This window comes from Talpa europaea (genome assembly GCF_964194135.1).
Source record: "Talpa europaea genome assembly, chromosome: 1".
In the NCBI taxonomy this organism is placed as follows: domain Eukaryota; kingdom Metazoa; phylum Chordata; class Mammalia; order Eulipotyphla; family Talpidae; genus Talpa; species Talpa europaea.
Genome location: NC_140073.1, coordinates 126,836,776 through 126,855,999, shown reverse-complemented (window position 1 = coordinate 126,855,999; position 19,224 = coordinate 126,836,776). Strand labels below are relative to the sequence as shown.

The following is a 19,224-nucleotide window of genomic DNA, read 5'->3' as shown; positions in this document are numbered from 1 at the left end:
AATAACTTTGGTTACTTATCCAAGGAAATTAGACATTGAATTCTTCTCCTGAATTAAATGTCTGATATGTGAATTTTAAAGATGTTGTTTATATTATAGCTATTATGTGTTAAAGAGCTTGAGATTATTTTCTATCATTTGACATCTTCTAAATAGCTTCATTTTATCTGATTTATCCTAGGAAAATCATTTAGAAACAAAGATGATAAATGCTCATTTGCGATATGGATATGAGTATCTTGGTAATTCTCCTAGGCTGGTTATTACTCCACTCACTGATAGATGTTACAGGTAAAGTCAGTAATTTAAGGGTCAATTGGAAATAATTTTTACTCACCCCTCAACTCATTTCTTTAATAGTACTAAGTTGTCTTCCAACCAGTAAATTTTATCTTTTCTTAGACCCTAATTCTCTCAACTCCACCTTCAATTATCTCTCTGCAAGATTCTTCCTCAGCTCTGGAGTACCATATGGGTATTTCTGGTGTTTTTTGACATTGTCCATGTCTCCTTTCTTCTTGAAACACTGATGCTTTCTTCTGTATCATTAGAGGTATCCTGTTCCTTGCCCGGAAACGCCAAACTTGCTAGAGTTCTGTTTTCATGTGGCATTTCATCTCATGCTTCATAGTTTCCTGATTGTTCTCATCCACTCTTAGCCTTCGATATCCTGTAGATCCCCAAAGCTATACTTCCAGCCAAAGTCTCTCTTGTAAGCTTTCTCCACATACGGGTCTATTAGATATCTCTATTAAATACCCTGTGGGTATTTACATTTACATTTTTTCTGTGGTCTTTCTGAATAATAAAAAGACTTTAAATACCAGAACTCCAACTTCCCATTCTCCAGCTTCCCCGTCGTCACTGGATTTTCCCACCTGTGGAAAATGCCTTGTCTGACCACTGCTCACCTTTGCTTACACCTCTGTCTGAGAAGTACCACAGAGATACCCTCCTCTTGGGACTTTGACTCTAGGTTGCTCTCCTGCATGGGGTCCCATTCAGCATGACTCAGTGTTGGCTTCCTTCCTCTGGAATCTGGTCCAATGAAACATAACATCTGTCTTGCTAGCAGTATGTGCAGACCTCTGTTTCTGTCCCTACTTTTCCCATTCTGTCATTGGGAGAAACTGCAGGCATTCTCTTGATTTTTAAATATTTAAAATTGTGAATCAGCTCTCAGTTCCTGTGTTTTACAAGCTCCGGAAGGCAGATGGTGTGCCAAGCTTTCTGAATAGTTCTCTAATGTCCTTTCAGTTAGCTAGGAAGAGGGGTAGGTACTGCTCTCCTTCTGTGCAGAGAGAGGGGAAATACACAACAGGACTAGGACTCTTTGCAAAGAAATCCTCATTCCTGGGCTCTCATTTACTACCTTCCTCTCTAAATCCTGTGTTTCCTGATGGTAGGTGTATAGTTTCCCTACAGCTAAGATAAAATTGTTTGATATATATGCTCTCCACTTGGAGTTTTGGTCAGAATTCCAAGACAGAAGAGCTCTATTTATATACTATGACATATTTTTTATAGTTAATATTTATATGGGCGCCAAAAATTTTATCTCTTTACTCATGGTTACTCTTCCTTGCCTTCTGGTTTAAATTTTCTCCTTAATAGGCATCATCTTTTAGTAATTGTTTTGAGGGACACTGCAAGTAGTGAACCTTTGTCTAAAAATGTCTCTTTTTTTGTTTTCACTCAGTTATTAAATGATAGATTAGTTAGGTGTAGAATTGTAGAAGAAGAAGAATTTTCTTTTTGCCCTTGGGAAATTTTGTACTCCTGACCTTCACTCTTACTGTTGAGTAGTCTATTGTTCTTACCTACTCAAATTACTATTGCTTCATAGGTCATTTTCTCTATTACAGCTTTTAAGAATTTCTCTATATTGTTTATGTTCTCTGTGATGTTACTAGATTTCAATGAGTTTATTTATCCTTCGTGGGACTTTTTCAATTCATGTCTTTCTTGAGTTCTCGAAAATTCTCAGTCATTGCCTGTGAAATTTTGCTTTTTTAAAAAATGTTTATGTATAGATATTTTTCTTGAACATTTTTTTTAAAGATTTATTTATGCATACAAGAGCTGGGGTACAGGCCAGATATGTGGGGGGGTGAGAGGATTCACCAGCGACAGAGTGGGAAACAGAACAGGCAGACTGACCGAAATACACTGCTGAGGGAAGCAGCGGGCAAGTCAGGAGAGGTCTGCTGCGCCATGTGGGTTGCATGTTCCTTGGCCAGTCGGGGATTGAACTCGTGCTGCAAAGGCTGCAGATTGCTTCACAGTGCAGTGCTTAACCCCTTGTGCCACCAGGGAGGCCCTTACTTGAACGTTTTTGTTTATTTCAATATTGAAGTAACATTGGATCATATAGCAGCTATATTTTGAAATTTGTCATGATTTTCTGATGTCTGTTGCATTTTGTTTAAGATCTTATTGAACAGACCACTAGGATACATAAGCAGGTAGAGTGCCATGTATCTAGTTACCCTTCCAGAGCTATGTCCATCTGCAAGTCTGAAGATTTGGTACTGCGAGTCTGACTCTTCACTTTGATATCTTAAATTTCAACTGTGAGCTCATTCAGTAACACTGCTTTCCCCATGTAATCTGACCTGTTCTCTGCTATGAAAGTATCTATGTGGAACAGTTCAACCTTTTTTTTCCTAAGGAGGACTCTAAGGTATTCTCTAGTCCAGAACAAAATTTTAATATTCATTTCTCAGTTTGTATTCATATACCCACGAATAATGGAAATGTGGACCCTATCCCCATAATGATATAGGATTTTCACTGGACTCTGATTAGGGTAAGCTTGCTGTCTCCTCTGTAGATGACTTTTCTTTGTCTTTCTCCTATGGGCTGCTGGAGTTATTTGAGTTCCTATTTAGAGTCAGGTGGTCTTTTAAGAATTTTAGGTTTATATAGGCTGATTATTCCAGCTCTCCACCTTGTTCATTAAGAGGACTTATTTCCAATTTCTATGTGGGTGCAAATGCAATTGTGTTTATATGCAGATCCCAAATACAATTTGCACCTCTACAGCTTTAACACCTAGTTACTTTTCCAGCTTTGGTTCTCTCTTCATTTTGTGATTTACTTTTCATTCTTTCAAAAATATCCTTATATTTTAAAAGTTATTGTTTGTTTTCTTTTATATAGCATTTGCATATATTTGCAGTAAGGGAATTGGTAAATTCAGGGTCAACTGAATTCTCTATATTGATCAGAAATTAGCATTGAATTGTAAAACTGAAGTGGTTCTGATTTTGTAATATATGTATATGTCAAGTCTTAAAAGCTGGAAGGAAGAAGAAAATATTGAAGAAACGGGAAATTTTTCCTCAAGTTTAAACTTTTACCATTTGGAAATGCATTTAAAAATACCACATTATTCTACAAAGACTGTTTATTTCTTTTGTTCAGAACCTTATTTGGAGCCCTTCATCTGCACCTTGGAGGAGCACCTGAAGGGCCAGCGGGCACTGGAAAAACTGAAACTACCAAAGACTTAGCAAAAGCTGTAGCCAAACAATGTGTTGTCTTCAACTGTTCTGATGGGTTGGATTATCTGGCTTTGGGAAAATTCTTTAAGGTTTGAGTCAACTCTTTGTTTTCCTTACAACATAACTGTTTTGAGAGGAAGGTTATTGTTGATGACACATAATTTAATGTAGGTTAAAGAAATTGTGGTTAAACTTAAATTCAATAATAAGAAAAATGGGGTTATAGCAAATGTCTCCCTCTCCATTCCTCAGTGATGGATCCTTATCACTGATAGGAATGAGTGGTGCCCTTTCAATTTGTTGGGGCAGCTGTGAGTTTGAGAACTGCTGCATCATGTAAAAGTTGTGGGAATCTGAAGATGTTTTTAATCTGTTAGATCTTGTTTTTAACAAGTTGATACAATTCCATAATTTACTTTCATAAATACATTCTCATGTATATAGTGCTTGTATCATGCCTGGCAAATACCAGATACTCAATGAAACACACATACATTCACAAGCTATAGAATATATGTTCAGTAAATATTCACTGAATTGATTTAAAAAGATAAATTCAAATTTGGACTGAGCTACTCAAGCTTGATTTCCAAGTTTTCCTTGTGACCAATGGTATATATTTATGAGGTGCCTGTGACATAAGAATGTGAAACTAGAGCCTTAAATTATGTTAGTTGGCTGTTCAGGTGCTCAGACCACAAAACAGTCTCATTGGCAACAAAAGTCATTTTATTCAGAGGGTTATTACAATCTAGTCTGTGGAGTCAATATGAACAATGCAAATAAGATTTATAAATAAAAGTAAAAGATTTTGAAATCACAGGTATACATCTGAATGCTTAAAGATATAGAAAGTAGAAAAAATCAGTTGGAAGAATTTCCAATTGATCAAGCTCTTTATTCATGCAGAATAATGAATTGGTAATAAAAAATAAGTCATCTTGAAAGATAAAGGTGAATAAGCAATTTCCTTGACAGGATATTAAATCCTTGCAAAGATCAGGTGAAAACTCAACATTTCAATGCAATATTCAATCAGATAAAATTGAAAAATTTCATTTCTCTTTTCTCCCAGGGACTGTTATCTTGTGGAGCCTGGGCTTGCTTTGATGAATTTAACAGAATTGATTTGGAAGTACTTTCTGTGGTTGCTCAACAAATTCTTACTATTCAAAGAGGTAATGAGCTAGTTTGTCTTTGCATTATGTAAAAACAGTGGAAATATGGGAAGCAAAAGTGACAGTTCTCTGTGTAATTACTAAGTCATTTCATTTTTGATTATCCACAGGTATTAATACAGGTGCTGAGATACTAGTGTTTGAAGGGACTGAACTAAAACTTGACCCCACATGTGCTGTCTTTATAACAATGAACCCTGGGTATGCTGGGAGATCAGAACTGCCAGATAATCTGAAGGTACAGAAGGGTCAACATCATCTATTCTTTTATTCAAATTTATAAAGTAAATGCATAGAAAGAAAAAAAAACACATTATCCAAGAAGTTTTTGCAAAATATTTATTTTTAGGAATTATATTTTTGGAAAACTTTGAAAAAAAATTTTTGAAAGCTCAGTGTATCTTTAGAATATAAATATGCAAGCCAGATACAATTTCCAAAACTTATTTTCGAAAAGCAATGACAAAAAAGGTACCCATTTTACTGTTTACTGTATCTATTTACTATATTGTATCCCCCAAATTGGACTTTCAACATGTCAGTTTTAATTGTTAAAATCAGGAGATTGCATATGTTGCGTATTTCTTTCCAAGTTAATATTATAATGTGGGCATTCCTATCTTTATAAAAATAATTCAAATTATATATAAATTTACTGAACTATGTCTCACTGATGGACACTTAAGTTGATTGTAGTTTTCCTTCATTATGAATAACATTGTAACAGGCAGTTTTTGCTTAGGGCCTTTCTCTATTTTAAAGTCTTGCCATAGATAGAGTCAAACCACCAAGAACTGTGCTGCTTAATTGCCTTCCCCACAGGTTAGATCCCACATTAGTGTATATCCCACATCAATTCTCATTAATTTCTAGCACCAACTGATTGTTCAAAAAAAGAACAAAACACCTTGCTAATTGACTAACTTTGAATCTTCATTTCAGAAATTATTTTTGATTGTTAATGAAATATAACCTTAATATCAAAAGACACATGTTGATTTTCAGAAACATATAACGTTATAATGCAATGTCAGCTAATGAAAAAAAAATATTTTCCGCATATAGTTTGTTAGGCACTTTATGTCCTTTTCTGGCAAACTGCATGTTTGTGCTTCACTCAGAGGACAATATTGAAGAATAATGAAGAGGTAACTTTGCATCCCAAACCAAGTCTTTTAAATCCTGTATCATTCTACCGTTCACATGCTTAGATCCGCAGTTTCTCAGCCTAGATGAGGACTTTTTTCCCCCCACCAATAAGACTTTGATTCCATTAATTGCCGCCAAGTATTTGTGGTTTTCTTTTCCATGAACTGTTAAATGTTAGATGAGATGGATTAGTAATTTCTCTTAGTGAAGGCAGCTATGATTGCAAAATGAAAACTGGTAAATCCCCCTTTATCTAAGAAGCATTTTGCAAATTTTATTGTGCTTTCATTTGGAAAGCTCTTTTGGTAGTAGTTCTTCGATTCACTTGGTTATTCTTTGATTCAGTGGGGTGAACCTGAATACATAAATATGTATAAAAGCCAAAAATCTGCATAGTTAGCATGATCTGGAACCATTGTTAGATTAAGTCTGTTGAGGTCCTTTGCAGACATTTCCAGTTTTATTTACTGTGCTTGTTGAAGTTGTCCAAATACTCACCTTGTGGTTCTGGGTGATAGTATTTTCCTTCTAATTTAGGCTAAAGGCTACTCTTAAATTCTGTTCATGTTTTTATTTGTTTCTCCTATTATGCCATTTTTGTGATTAGAGCTGCTACAAAACATGTTTTCAAGTACATATGGAAATACCTAACCATTTTGCAAAGCATGTCTTAGAAGTGTGTTATGTATTCCTTAAAGGAAAAAAGAAAAAAACAAAACCTGCTTGATCCAGTGAATGTGATCAGTTTTCAGAATCATCCTTGAAGCGTCCCCCTTTTTCCTAGTGATTTATTCAGTCACTAAAACCAGGGTTCTTATTTCACAAAAGTCTTAATAGTTCCCACTGCTTCTGTCCAACCCCAGTGTCACACCTTGCTTCCACCCCTCTTTAGTCTTCTCTTGTTTGTCTTACTGTAGCAATACACTTGTCATCAATCTCTTCCCCACTGAAATTCACTGTAATGAATTCCCCTTTACAGTGTACCTCTGTCATCTATCAGAAGACATATAATCATATTTCCAGACTTTAAAAACTGCTGGATTCTTTTTTTACCTATGGAAAAGAAGGTCAAGTGTCTTGGCCTAATTTACAAGGGACATGACACTAAAACCCAACTGCATCTGTGCTGCCATCTCCCTGTCACATTGGGCTTCACTAGCCTCTAAAGGTCCCATCCCTCTGCACATGTTGTTTGCAAAAAACACTCTCCTGAGTGTTTTTCTAATCACTTACCAGCCTCATACATTTATACTCATTCTTTAAGCTAATAGTGAAATACTAGACATACATACAGTTCAGATATGACCTCTGGGTAAAGCCCCTTGACCCATCTGAGGTTTGTAGCTGCATCTTTCAGTCCTGTGCATGTCCAGGGATTCTTTGGGGATACCTCTGTAAGGTCAATTGCAAAGCCTGAGATGGGTGATGGATTCTTTTTTTTCCCAGATATCATTCCCACATCCCTTCCTAGATCTCTAGTGGGCGACTCCACATATACCTCATTGTTGGAGAAGTCTTGCTTTGCCAAAGGAATGTTGAGCAGGCTTTAAAATAACTCTTGTTTGGTTCTGTTTTTATTATTTTATACATCTCCTGCATTTTTTACCCCCCAAAAATTGTGGGAGTGAGAACCACATTGATTCTGCTGCCACATGTCACTTAGCTTTCTCAACATGATGTAGGAGCCTGCATCCTTCATTTCACTGAACTGAAATCTAACTCATTCCTGAACAGGTCACAATACTTGAGAAAACTATTTCCATTCCCCAGAAGGAAATGGTAAGAAGTTATTGCTGAAGTTTTGTTGTACTTTTTCAAATATTCAGTCTGGAAGCATTCTCCAGAAAATATACATGATACATGATATACATGATTCCTGACGTACCACCTTCTTTTTTTTTTTTTTTTTTGCTACCAAATAGGGCAGAAGCAATAAACATGCAGGGTGTTGCTTACATTGATTACATGTGCTAGAATTTATTCAAGTCCTCACATGTTAACTATGGTCTCCCCTCTCCTATATTGCACTCAGGAAATCAGTCATTGTTTAAGTCAGAATCTGACTTAATAATTTTTAAAGAAAGCACTATATTATCCTTAAAGTTCCTGCTATTACTAACAAATTATTTCTGAAGCATCTCAAATCAAGCCTTGTCATATTAGTATTCCTCTCTTTGAGAACTATTAGAGTATCCATCAGCAAAACAGTTTAGGCCTAAAAATTATTTTGATCAGACTGATTTTTCCTGTTACAAATAAGAATTATTGTCAAATGTTTGGTAGAGGATTCCTATTAAACAGAATATTGCTGTGACCTTTCAAACTTCTTTTGCTCAATCTATTTTTCATTTTCCTGGCTAAAATATGTCTGTGTCCATGTGTTCCATAACCATATTGCTAATAGTACTGAAGGAATGTAAATAGGAATTTTTGAAATAGTTGGGGTGATAAGAGGGAAACATGTAACACAGACTCCTAGATGTTGACTGCAGAAATTCTATTGTAGAAACACTGGTTTCTATTAAGAAACCTTAATCTAGACAGTGGCCAAGTGACTAATTTGTAATTCATTCTCTTTTATTCATTAAGAAATAGTTTTAAAAGAAGTGCCATCTGTATAGTAACTCTTTCGCATTCCCCCCTCCCCAGTGTACAATGGTTAGAACATTTGCTTAAACTTCTCTTTTCCAAGTTATTTACACAAGCTATATATTTTAAATATTTTATTTTCTCCTTTCATGTTAATCTTACTAGCTAGCAGAATTAAAGTTCCTAGTAAGTAATTAACATGAAACATTAGAAGGGTTTTTTCTTCATGCAAATCTTTTATTCTCACCTTGGAAGAATCATAAACTATTACCTAAGCAAGATTTTCTTCTTTATCTGCTTTGTGTTTTTTGATAATTCAACACATTCCCAGAAGGTATTATAAATTGAATTTACTCAAATTGTCATGTACTATAGGAAGACCACTGTCATTTTTAAAATACTATTTTCACTATTTAGTACAAGATGGTATGTTTTAATGCAAGAGATATTGAAGTAAATCCTGATATGCTGATATTCTGCATTTAAAATTTCTTATTTTAAAATCTATTTAGTTTTCTGTTTAATATAACATGGCATTTACTATTCCACTATATATAAAAATGTCATGAGAAAAAGATCTTTGCCATTGGGAAATTGATTTTTTCTTGGTAATAATTATCCATCTGTTGTGCTTGGGGAAAGACTTATATGGTGACTGCAGATTCAAAAAGGTTAAAATATCTCAAAATACGTATTTTACCTAACAGAGACTTGTTATTAAGGCTTACCTGATTCTCCCCAAATCTTATTTTGAATTAGCTACCTGGGGAAACACACGTGAAGGCCAGTTTCTCAACACAAGGCCCATTCTCATCAACCCGGATGAGAAATCTGCTTATAGACATCTCAGAAGAACCTAATGCTTTCTTCCCCATAATGTGTTATTTCTGGAAAAGTAAGAACATAATTGATATTTAACACTTACATGAATTAATAATTCACCAGAGATCTAAGTTTATAGAAATTTGAAAATAGTCTTAAAAGACAATTTAAGGAAAATAGGCAAAAATAAATGATATTATATAACAACAATAGGAAACCAACTTTTCCTAAGTGTTTTTATCTGTAAGATGTGACATTCAAAATAATGTTACTGCAGAAAAGCTATACAATCACAGTGTATTACGAAAGAGTTGGTTGTCTTTATGATGGTCTTTAAAAAATCACTGCTTCACTCCCATAGGCTCTCTTTCGGACAGTAGCGATGATGGTGCCAGACTATGCCATGATTGCTGAAATAGTCCTGTACTCCTGTGGCTTTGTCACAGCTCGTCCACTGTCAGTAAAAATCGTGGCTACCTACCGCTTGTGTTCAGAGCAGTTGTCGTCACAACATCACTATGACTATGGAATGAGAGCTGTGAAGTCAGTGCTTACTGCTGCTGGGAATCTAAAGGTAGACAACGCAGGTGTTTCTTCTCCATAAAATTCCCATTTGTAAGTCTCAGGACAATGAAGAACTAATGGAGTTCTAATAACTGGTTGGTTTCATCAACTAAGGAAAATTCAATTGTTGTACTAAAACTAATTATTTTACACTTGTGGAAAAAGGAAATTTTATTTTTTGTAAAACCTTACACACATAATTCTTAATGGTTTGAGTTCTGTTTCATAATTTAAAGAGTATAAAACTAGTTACTACCAAGGAATGAAATTGCTGCTGAGAAATATTTTGAAGATTTTCAGTCTGGTGAGTATGCACAGCATTAAAGGAAATAAATCCTAATTAATACATACATACAAAAACACCCTGGTCATGGTCACTTAATGTAATTACACAGTTGCAGACAACTGTAGACTAGCAATAGATATACAATATTGTTTGCATTTTAAAATGGATAAGCCTTAACAATATAGATGTAAACCCAAACACATTAAGACTTGGATAACTTTTCATTGGAATATTTTGTGGAACTGTGAATATAACTGTATAGTAGTTCTTTAAGAAAACAAGCAAAATAGGCTATAGTTAACAGTGAAGTGTGACTTTGAAGTCTATAAAATTTTCGTGTTCATAATTTGTAAAAGATAAAGATTTTAAAATATATTCTATATGATTAAGATCAATGACATGCATTTTTATCTTCTGTAATAACATTACCAAGAGTGCTGATAAATGATGTCTATTTCATAATTAACAAAATGTTAAGTCATTGTTTTTAGCAATAAACAAATGCAGCTAGAAGCAGCAATATGTATTAACCTGTTGTGTCACAATTACATTGTGATCAGATAATGGGAAAGATAAAGCATCATCCTAGGGGATATCATCATTGAAATATCACCTATGGAATTGAGCTATTAAAATTACACAGCAGGGCCTCCCCGGTGGTAAGAGGAGCTTTGTTATATAGATCAATGAAGGATTTTTTTAGAATAAAATGAAGCAATTTTTATGGACTCTAGAGCTGAGAATATGGACTCTCATTATGGACTCATTATTTCTCCTTTAAAGAAAGACAATGAAAAGGGCCTCCCCGGTGGCGCAGCGGTTGAGCAATGGGTTGCGCAGCTGCCCGCGGCCCCTGCGGCGCCGGTTCGATCCCCAGCTGCTCCCCGGCCACCGGAGGAGAGTCCCACATGGCGCGCAGACCTCTCCTGCCGCCCGCTGCTCCCCTCAGCAGTGTACTTAGGTCCTTCTGCCTGCTCTGCTCCCCGCTCTGGCTCTGGTGAATCTCTCACCCTCCCGCGCTTCTGACTGTACCCAGTGCTTGTATAAATAAACAAACAAACAAACAAATAAATAAATAAAACATACCTCTATAAAAAAAATTTAAAATTACACAGCAAATGAATCCTGCAAATGCATCCTATCATTTGTTGTCAAAAGAAAACTTAAAAATGTTTAATGTGTTGGCTTGAATGTTTTAAAATTTGTTTCTATTATCTCAAGAAATAATTTAAGCATTTGCTTTAAAATGGTAGCCACATAACAAAATAGACTTCTGACTCATTATTTATATATGGTCATAACTATCCGAAGACAAAAGTGCAGATGAACAGAAGTAGTTCTGGCATTGGTGGAAATTCAGAGTCAGCTGAATGTGACTGTGAGACATAGCTGACTGTCAGGTTAAACCCAGTTAAGTAAGAACATGGAATTTATTAGGCATATGGACTCTAGAGAAAATGAGGAGCTTTCTGTAAGAATAAATGCCAAGATGGTAGGAGAAACATTAGAGTGAGATTTTGAGTAAAGTATTAAAGTTGATAAAAATAATTCTGAGTTCAGATTTTTGTGAGTTGTGTGAACCTTATTAGGGGCATGAGCAACATTCCCCTAAATTCAGATTTTTGCCACATTTTGGATATAGTACAGATATTTTGGAATACAATTTTTCTGAAACACTCTTGACTTAAGAGATTTAGTTTATTAACCAGTCTTGTCAATTCTGTGGAACACAGTCACACACATTGATACTGAGCCAACAGCTAGTGTGCTGCATTGCTTTCTTGCTTTAGCTTTGTCAGATGAACTGTGCTCTATACAAAAACAGGTTGCTTGTTCCTCAACCTTTCTGAAACCTGTTAGACATGCTACTATTACTATGTCATTAGTTAAATGTCAAGGAAATCGATAATACATAAGCATGAGAAGGAAAATTTTTTTGATGAAAACTAATTTTACAGTTTAAGAAAGATTTAGTGAAGATGAAATGCTAAACTACTGACTTTGTGTTGGGAATGGATGAAAAAAGTATATAAGACTGAAAAAGAACTTAAAAATTGATTGTGATGCTGTACTTAGATAGTCTCACCAATATCTTTGAAGAGCATTACATCCTTTAAGAAAAACATTCCAGAACACAACAAAACTGGACAAAAGTGAAGAATTCATTTTTTTTTTCAAAACTCAACATTCAGAGAAGAAACCTTGGCATTAAAATATGGTCAAACATGAGTGAATATTTACAGTTTAAATTTAATGCAGTTTTTAAAGTTGCCCATATTTAATCATTGTTTTCACTTAACTAAACTACTTGCTGTTCATGAAAGTGTAAGACTAGCAAGCTCCTACCCAATGTATAGGCAATGAAAATTCTCAAACTATATTTAATTCATAATCAATAGTTTTTTACCTAGCCTGTCTGTGGATAGGTAGTTCAAAGGTTTTTATTATAGGGGGCCTCCCTAGTGGTGCAATGGGTTAAGTCTCAGCACAATGAAGCTATGGTAACCACTGCAGCACAAGTTCGATCCCACCAGGAGGCTACCCACATGGTGCAGCAGACCTCTCCCATCTTACCCACTGCTCTCTCAGCAGTGTATTTCTGTCAATCTGCTGCTTCTGCTCCCTACTCTCTCTCTGGTGAATCCTCTCACCTCCCGCACCTCTGGCCTACACCCCAGCTCTTGTATATGTAAATAAATACAGCTTTAAAAAAAACAAATGTTGGGCCTCCCCAGTGGTGCAGCGGTTGAGCGCTGGGTTGCGAAGCTGCCTGCAGCCTCTGCAGCGCCGGTTCGATCCCCGGCTGCTCCCCGACCTCCAGAGGAGGGTCCCACATGGTGCGCAGACCTCTCCTGCCGCCCGCTGCTCCCCTCAGCAGTGTACTTCGGTCCTTCTGCCTGCTCTGCTCCCTGCTCTGGCTCTGGTGAATTCTCTCACCTCCCGCACTTCTGACTATACCCAGTGCTCATATAAATAAATAAATAAATCTTAAAAAAAAAACACAACAAAAAACCAAATGTTACTGTAAACCAGTGTAAAGTTCAACATATATAAATGTCAATATTCAAAACAAATAGCAATCCAATAAGATAAAAAAAGTTTTTCAAGGGTTTAAATCATAATTGGGGTCTGTGTGCTCACATTCTCTCTCTCTCTTCTTTCTCTGTGTGTGTGTGAATTTGTGGTGGATGCAGTTAGCAGATGCAGATAGCAACATGAGTGTATTTTCTTTCAGTTGAAATATCCAAATGAAAATGAAGAAATTTTGCTGCTTAGATCCATTATTGATGTAAATCTGCCAAAATTTTTGTCCCATGATTTACCACTCTTTGAGGTAAGAACATTTATTATTCCAGTATATCAAAGCTCTTATAATAATGTATTTATCAAATGTCTAAGTTTGCAATTCCCTGCATAAAACTTCCACTATAGGAAAGAATGATATGACTCAGTGAAATATACATCATTCCATATTTTATTTGAAGTATGTGTAGCTAGCTTTGTTTCTTTGGATGACTTTCAACTACTTGGGGATTTTCAAATAATATGTACTTTTTTAATTCACTGCAGAATATAATGAGTGCACAAAAGTTACAAAATATGTTTACCTATAATTGCACTAGAATATAAGCTCCATGAAGGAAAGTATGTACCATGCCACCAAATCCCTTGCATAGAATAGGTACTTGGTAAATGTTAAATTGATAACAGAAGAAATAAAAATAGTTAATTTTCTTTAAAAGAGTGCAATGAATTTTATGATAGTATTTTTTCAGGATAATTTAAGAGCAACTAAACCTAATAATCTTGGTAATATTTATAAGATTAGGTCATGAATAATTGCAAAGTGTTAGAATGATGCTTAAAATTTCTATATTATCATTCGATGTCATTTTTTTCTTTCCCAATCATGTAGAATATATCACAAATGTTAGATGTTGTAGTCACTGGCACTATTTTGAAGTATATGCAGTTAGCTTATAATGTGTGAAAACTGAAGTCATTCTGGTTGCCACAAAAAGGGGAGAGATGACATGTGATCTAGTGTCATCAGCTACCCATAGCAACCATGCTTCATCTTTCTGGAAGGAGCCTTCCTTAGTACTTAGAGCTGGTGGTACAAATAGTTCTTACAGAAAATCTATAAAGGAAAGATTTACATTTCCTTCCTAAAGTTTTCTCTCTCTTTTTTTAGAGCTAGTATACTACGAAGGTCTTTCCAGTAGTATAAATTGTTTATTTTCATAAAATGGAAATGTACCTCACCATAAGTATTCTCATGCTGTTGTATATTCACTTAGCGAATGTTTATTGAGCAGTTTTTCACAGGTAGAGCACGACGACTGACATTTTCTTTTTTTTTTGTGTTTATTTTATTTTTTCTAATTTAAATATTTTATTTTATATAATTCTTACATCTTTTTTCATCTTTGCACAATGTATGCATTTTCATTTTGGTTATATTCCCCATACAATTGCACCCCCCCTTATTTTGACCCTAGTCCTTCCACGACTGACATTTTCAATTATGAAAACTCCATGTCGGGAGAGACTGTCCCATTCATTGAGCAACACTTGGTATCCCTGCCCTCCCCTCCTCCCACCGCCAATGTCTAGACCCTTCCCAGTGTGACAACCAAGAAAATAATTTCATGTATTTCCAATTTCCTACCTGGCAGAAGAGTGAGAGGATCTGGTCTTGGTTGGGAGCCACTAAATACCAAATACGTTCCCTTTTTGCCTCTTGATTGAGTTGATGGTTTTACCTATCACTTTAAATATATAGTTTATTGTATTTCAGTCATACCTCTGTAGTTTATTAAAAATACTGATGAACATGGGCCTACCTGGTGGCACAAGGGGTTAAGACACAACACTATGAAGCTATCCGCAGCCACTATATCACGAGTTTGATCCCCCACCAGGGAGGTGACCCACATGGTGTAGCAGACCTCTCCTCTCTTGCCCGCTGCTCCCCTCAGCAGTGTATTTCAGTCAATCTGCCTGTTCTGCTCCCCACTCTGTCTCTGGTGAATCCTCTCAACCCCCAACCTGTACCCCAGTTCTCATATGCATAAATAAATAAATCTTTAAAAGAATGCTGATGAACAATTATTACTTAATGGCTCTTGTCATCAATATTAAATATGAGATAAATTTTATCATGTTTATGTATATTTATGTATGTCTCATGTATGTGTGGGTAGTATATATATAATATATAGAAAGAAATTATTTTATATGTATAGAGAGAGGAGAGAGGGAGAGAGAGGAGAATTTTCATAGTATTAATTCCCAAGTATTCTGTCATCAGGGAATTACTTCAGATTTGTTTCCTGGGGTAAAATTACCAAAACCAGATTACAATGATTTACTGGCAGCTATTAAAGACAACTGTGAGTCCATGAACTTACAGATGACCAGATTCTTTTCTGAGAAGATTCTGCAGATATATGAAATGATGATTGTGCGTCATGGTTTTATGATTGTTGGAGAACCATTTGGAGGAAAAACCAGTGCATATCGTGTCTTAGCTGGAGCACTAAATGATATATGTGAAAAGGTAAGTATGTTATTAATGCATTAATTTATTAATAATAAGCTTTAAGATGGAATATATGGTCATTTTAAAAGATACTTTAATCCAGCAACATAAAAATCATGAAAAAATGAGTCAAAATGAAAATAATATTAGAAAGGCAATACAAAGAAAGTAGGAAGCTATGTAGCAAGGGTATGCCACAGATTTGCCTCTCAACCTTTCATTTCTTAAAAAGATTTAATTAAAATTCAATGTAGGAAATGCCTGAGAATATGAAAAAACCTAAAGTTTTCTTTCCTTATTTTTAGAGTATTTTTTATCTTCTGAGTGATTAGATTTATGCATACTTTTGTTACTGGCTGCCAGTGGTACTGAATTAAAATGTGTGTAAGATACAAATGTATATATTGGACATATATGTAAAAAAATAATGACCATTATATTATTAAAAATTCCTGTACTGCACATCAGTTTGGTCTACTTTAATATGCTAAAGAAATGAAACTGCTTTAAATTCTCCAAGTAACATTGCATTTCTTTATACTTAATGTATTTCAAAAAGGTTTTGCTTCATATATTTCTTTTTTTTTTTAAAGATTTATTTATTTATTTATTTATGCAAACACTGGGTACAGTCAGAAGCGCGGGAGGGTGAGAGAATTCACCAGAGCCAGAACAGGGAGCAGAGCAGGCAGAAGGACTGAAGTACACTGCTAAGGGGAGCAGCGGGCGGCAGGAGAGGTCTGCATGCCATGTGGGACCCTCCTCCGGTGGCTGGGGAGCAGCCGGGGATCGAACTGGCGCTGCAGAGGCTGCGGGCAGCTTCGCAACCCAGCGCTCAACTGCTGCACCACTGGGGAGGCCCTGCTTCATATATTTCAATGTTTGTGGCCTCTCTGGGATTTGTGATCATTTGTATCTTCCTTGTGAATCTCCCCTTCAACGAATATAAAATTATGTACTTTTCTGTTACTTGCCTTGGGTCCCCTGTGCCTAATGGCAATATTGCCACCCCTACTTTGTCCCTTCATATGTATTTGCTCATGTCTTTCATTGTAAGTCTTGGTGTAATGTGATTTATCTTTTGTGAAGTATAAATAGTTTGACTTTAATATTCTCCAGTTGTATGTTCTTTGTCTTTACAAAGGGGAAATTTAATTTATGTTTATTGTCATGCAAGATGATACTTATTTCTGTTGTCTGTTTCTCTGCTTTTATACTTCCATCCTATTTCTTTTCTACCTCTCCCTCTCCCTTGCCTTCCCCCCCACCTTTCCCTCCTGCCTGCCATCCTGCCTTGCTGTTTTGTGTTTTTCCTGTTTTCTTATTATGTGGACTAATTGTTTTCACTACATATAAAAGCAAATCTTGTTTAAAAAGCAAAACATGGTATCACTCAAGATTATAGAAGCTGAAGTTATGAACATGCATTCTGACCCATTTGTAAAGCCCCAAATAGTTCATTATGTGGAAATTCTAAGAGTAACATTGTGGTCATTTCTTTGTAGATTTTTAGGATTTTTCTACACTCACAGCCATGTTTTCTATGAATAAAAGTAGTATTCCTCTACATGAATGAAAGCATGAATAAACTATTTTTTTCATTAAGGGGTTAATGGAAGAAAACAAAGTCCAAATCACTGTTTTAAACCCTAAGTCTGTAACCATGGGTCAGCTGTACGGACAGTTTGATACAGTGTCCCATGAGTGGTCTGATGGGATCCTTGCTGTCAGTTTTAGAGCGTTTGCTTCTTCATCGGTGAGTAATAACACTTTGGTATGCATAATTAAAGGACTGCGGTATTTCGTTTTGACCATTTTCTGATTTTTTTTTTCAGTTGTTTCAAATAAAGAATGTATAGTTATAGTTCAAGGTATTTATTTAAAGCCCATGTCTGGATAGACTGGCATGTTCCTATGAAGAACATCATTAGTACCTTCAAAGGTTCCAGACAACAGGCTAGCAAGCACCTTTGCCCAGGTGTGTACAGAGGGCAGGAGAAAAAAGGGCAGAGGGAAGTGTTTCTGGTTCTCTTCTTCCAGGCTAGATCCAGGAGGGATATGATCTGAATAACATAATCCTTTTACTTTTATGATAATGTTATCCTTGCCCATCCCTTTGGCTGCTGTCACTGTCACACCACTAATTGTCACATAGACTCCAATGCTTAGAGAAGAAATTACAGACCTGTGTAAAATGATGTCTTAGAGTCCCCCCTCTTTCCCTCTAGTATATTAGGAAGAGATTGGGCTGCCTGTGGAAGCAGAAGAGGTGAGGGTTGTGAAGGGGAGCCAGTACTTACTATTTCTGGCTGATTCTGCTGAGTGGCTATTGCTCTCTGTCCCAAGAAGAAATTAATTTGTTGCCACATGTTAGCAGGCTCTTCACAGAGTATGATCATTGGGATCAAACTTACTAAGGCTGGTCTTAAAGGAAAAAGTGGCCTAGAGTAGATACACTTTATTAAGTTGTTAGAAGTTAGTTCCTTTTTTCTGACTAAATTTGATGCGTCCTAAATTTGATGCTCTTTACTCACTTGAGTACTGAGCTAGTCATGACTACAAAAACATCAAATCTCAGCTCTGCCCTTACTGATCACAGAAACTTGGGTAATTGGTAACTTAAGGATTATCTCTCATGGGGCAGAAAGTTTGCCCAGTACTAGGCTTTACCAGTAATTTCAAAGATAAAAGTTATCATGCAGCACAGATGGGGGCCAACAGAAGTCTGGAATCATTGATGTGGTTTGTCAGGTCTTTTCTTGCCACAGTGGATGCATTCTGGTCCAGATTAACAGATGGGTTTTCTAGATAATGTATGATGTATGCAGATAATGTAGATAATGTATGCAGTTACGCTACTTACATGAAAATAATCATGAGCTCACTCCCATTTTATTTTTTTAATTTTTAATTTTTTAATTTTATATATTTTATATCATTTTTCATTTTTGTACAATGTACACATTTTCATCTTGATTATAGTCCCTGTACAATTCCCACCCCCTTTGTTTTGACCCTCACCCCACCCCCATAGTGTGTCTCTGGTTTATAGTTGCTTATTTTGACTTTTATTTTATTATAGTCTTTATTATAATTAGTCTTTTTCCTGGTCCCTTATTTAGGTTTTCTAAAGTCCTGCTATGAGTGAGACCATCTGATATTTTTCATTCTGGCTTATTTTGCTGAGCATGATCCCTTCCAGCTCCATCCATATTGCTGCAAATTGCATGTGTTTATCTTTTTTGATTGCTGAGTAATATCCCATTGTGTATATGTACCACATCTTCTTGATCCAGTCATCTATTTTTGGGCATTTGGGTAGTTTCCATAGCTTAGCTATTGTAAATAGTGCTGCTATAAACAGCTCCCATTTTATACTCACACAGCTTACATTACTTTCCCCAGGAAGTTATGCCCCATAAATACTTACTCTCTGACCCAAAGGCACAATGCTGGTAAGTAGTAGAGCCATTAAAAGCCACTTCCTTTAAATTGCAAGCCCATCATCAACTTTCTATTGCTACACATAGTTGTTTTCCATAGTGAGGGTAGCAGGCATGGGGAGCCAACAGTGGTAGGAAAAGC

The 19,224-nt window shown here is 35.9% G+C and overlaps 1 protein-coding gene across 1 annotated transcript in view; it reads left to right on the top strand.

Moving 5' to 3' along the window:
* DNAH7 (dynein axonemal heavy chain 7) overlaps window positions 1-19,224 on the top strand; it is a gene marked incomplete at both ends in the record, with an annotated part of 235,690 nt that overhangs the window by 88,261 nt on the left and 128,205 nt on the right. Inside the window, 8 exons of the mRNA XM_084248143.1 lie at window positions 182-291; window positions 3,427-3,595; window positions 4,582-4,684; window positions 4,795-4,922; window positions 9,606-9,818; window positions 13,330-13,428; window positions 15,409-15,657; window positions 17,246-17,395. Of these exons, the coding sequence (XP_084104269.1) occupies window positions 182-291; window positions 3,427-3,595; window positions 4,582-4,684; window positions 4,795-4,922; window positions 9,606-9,818; window positions 13,330-13,428; window positions 15,409-15,657; window positions 17,246-17,395 (1,221 nt within the window). The remainder of the gene's footprint in view (window positions 1-181; window positions 292-3,426; window positions 3,596-4,581; window positions 4,685-4,794; window positions 4,923-9,605; window positions 9,819-13,329; window positions 13,429-15,408; window positions 15,658-17,245; window positions 17,396-19,224) is intronic.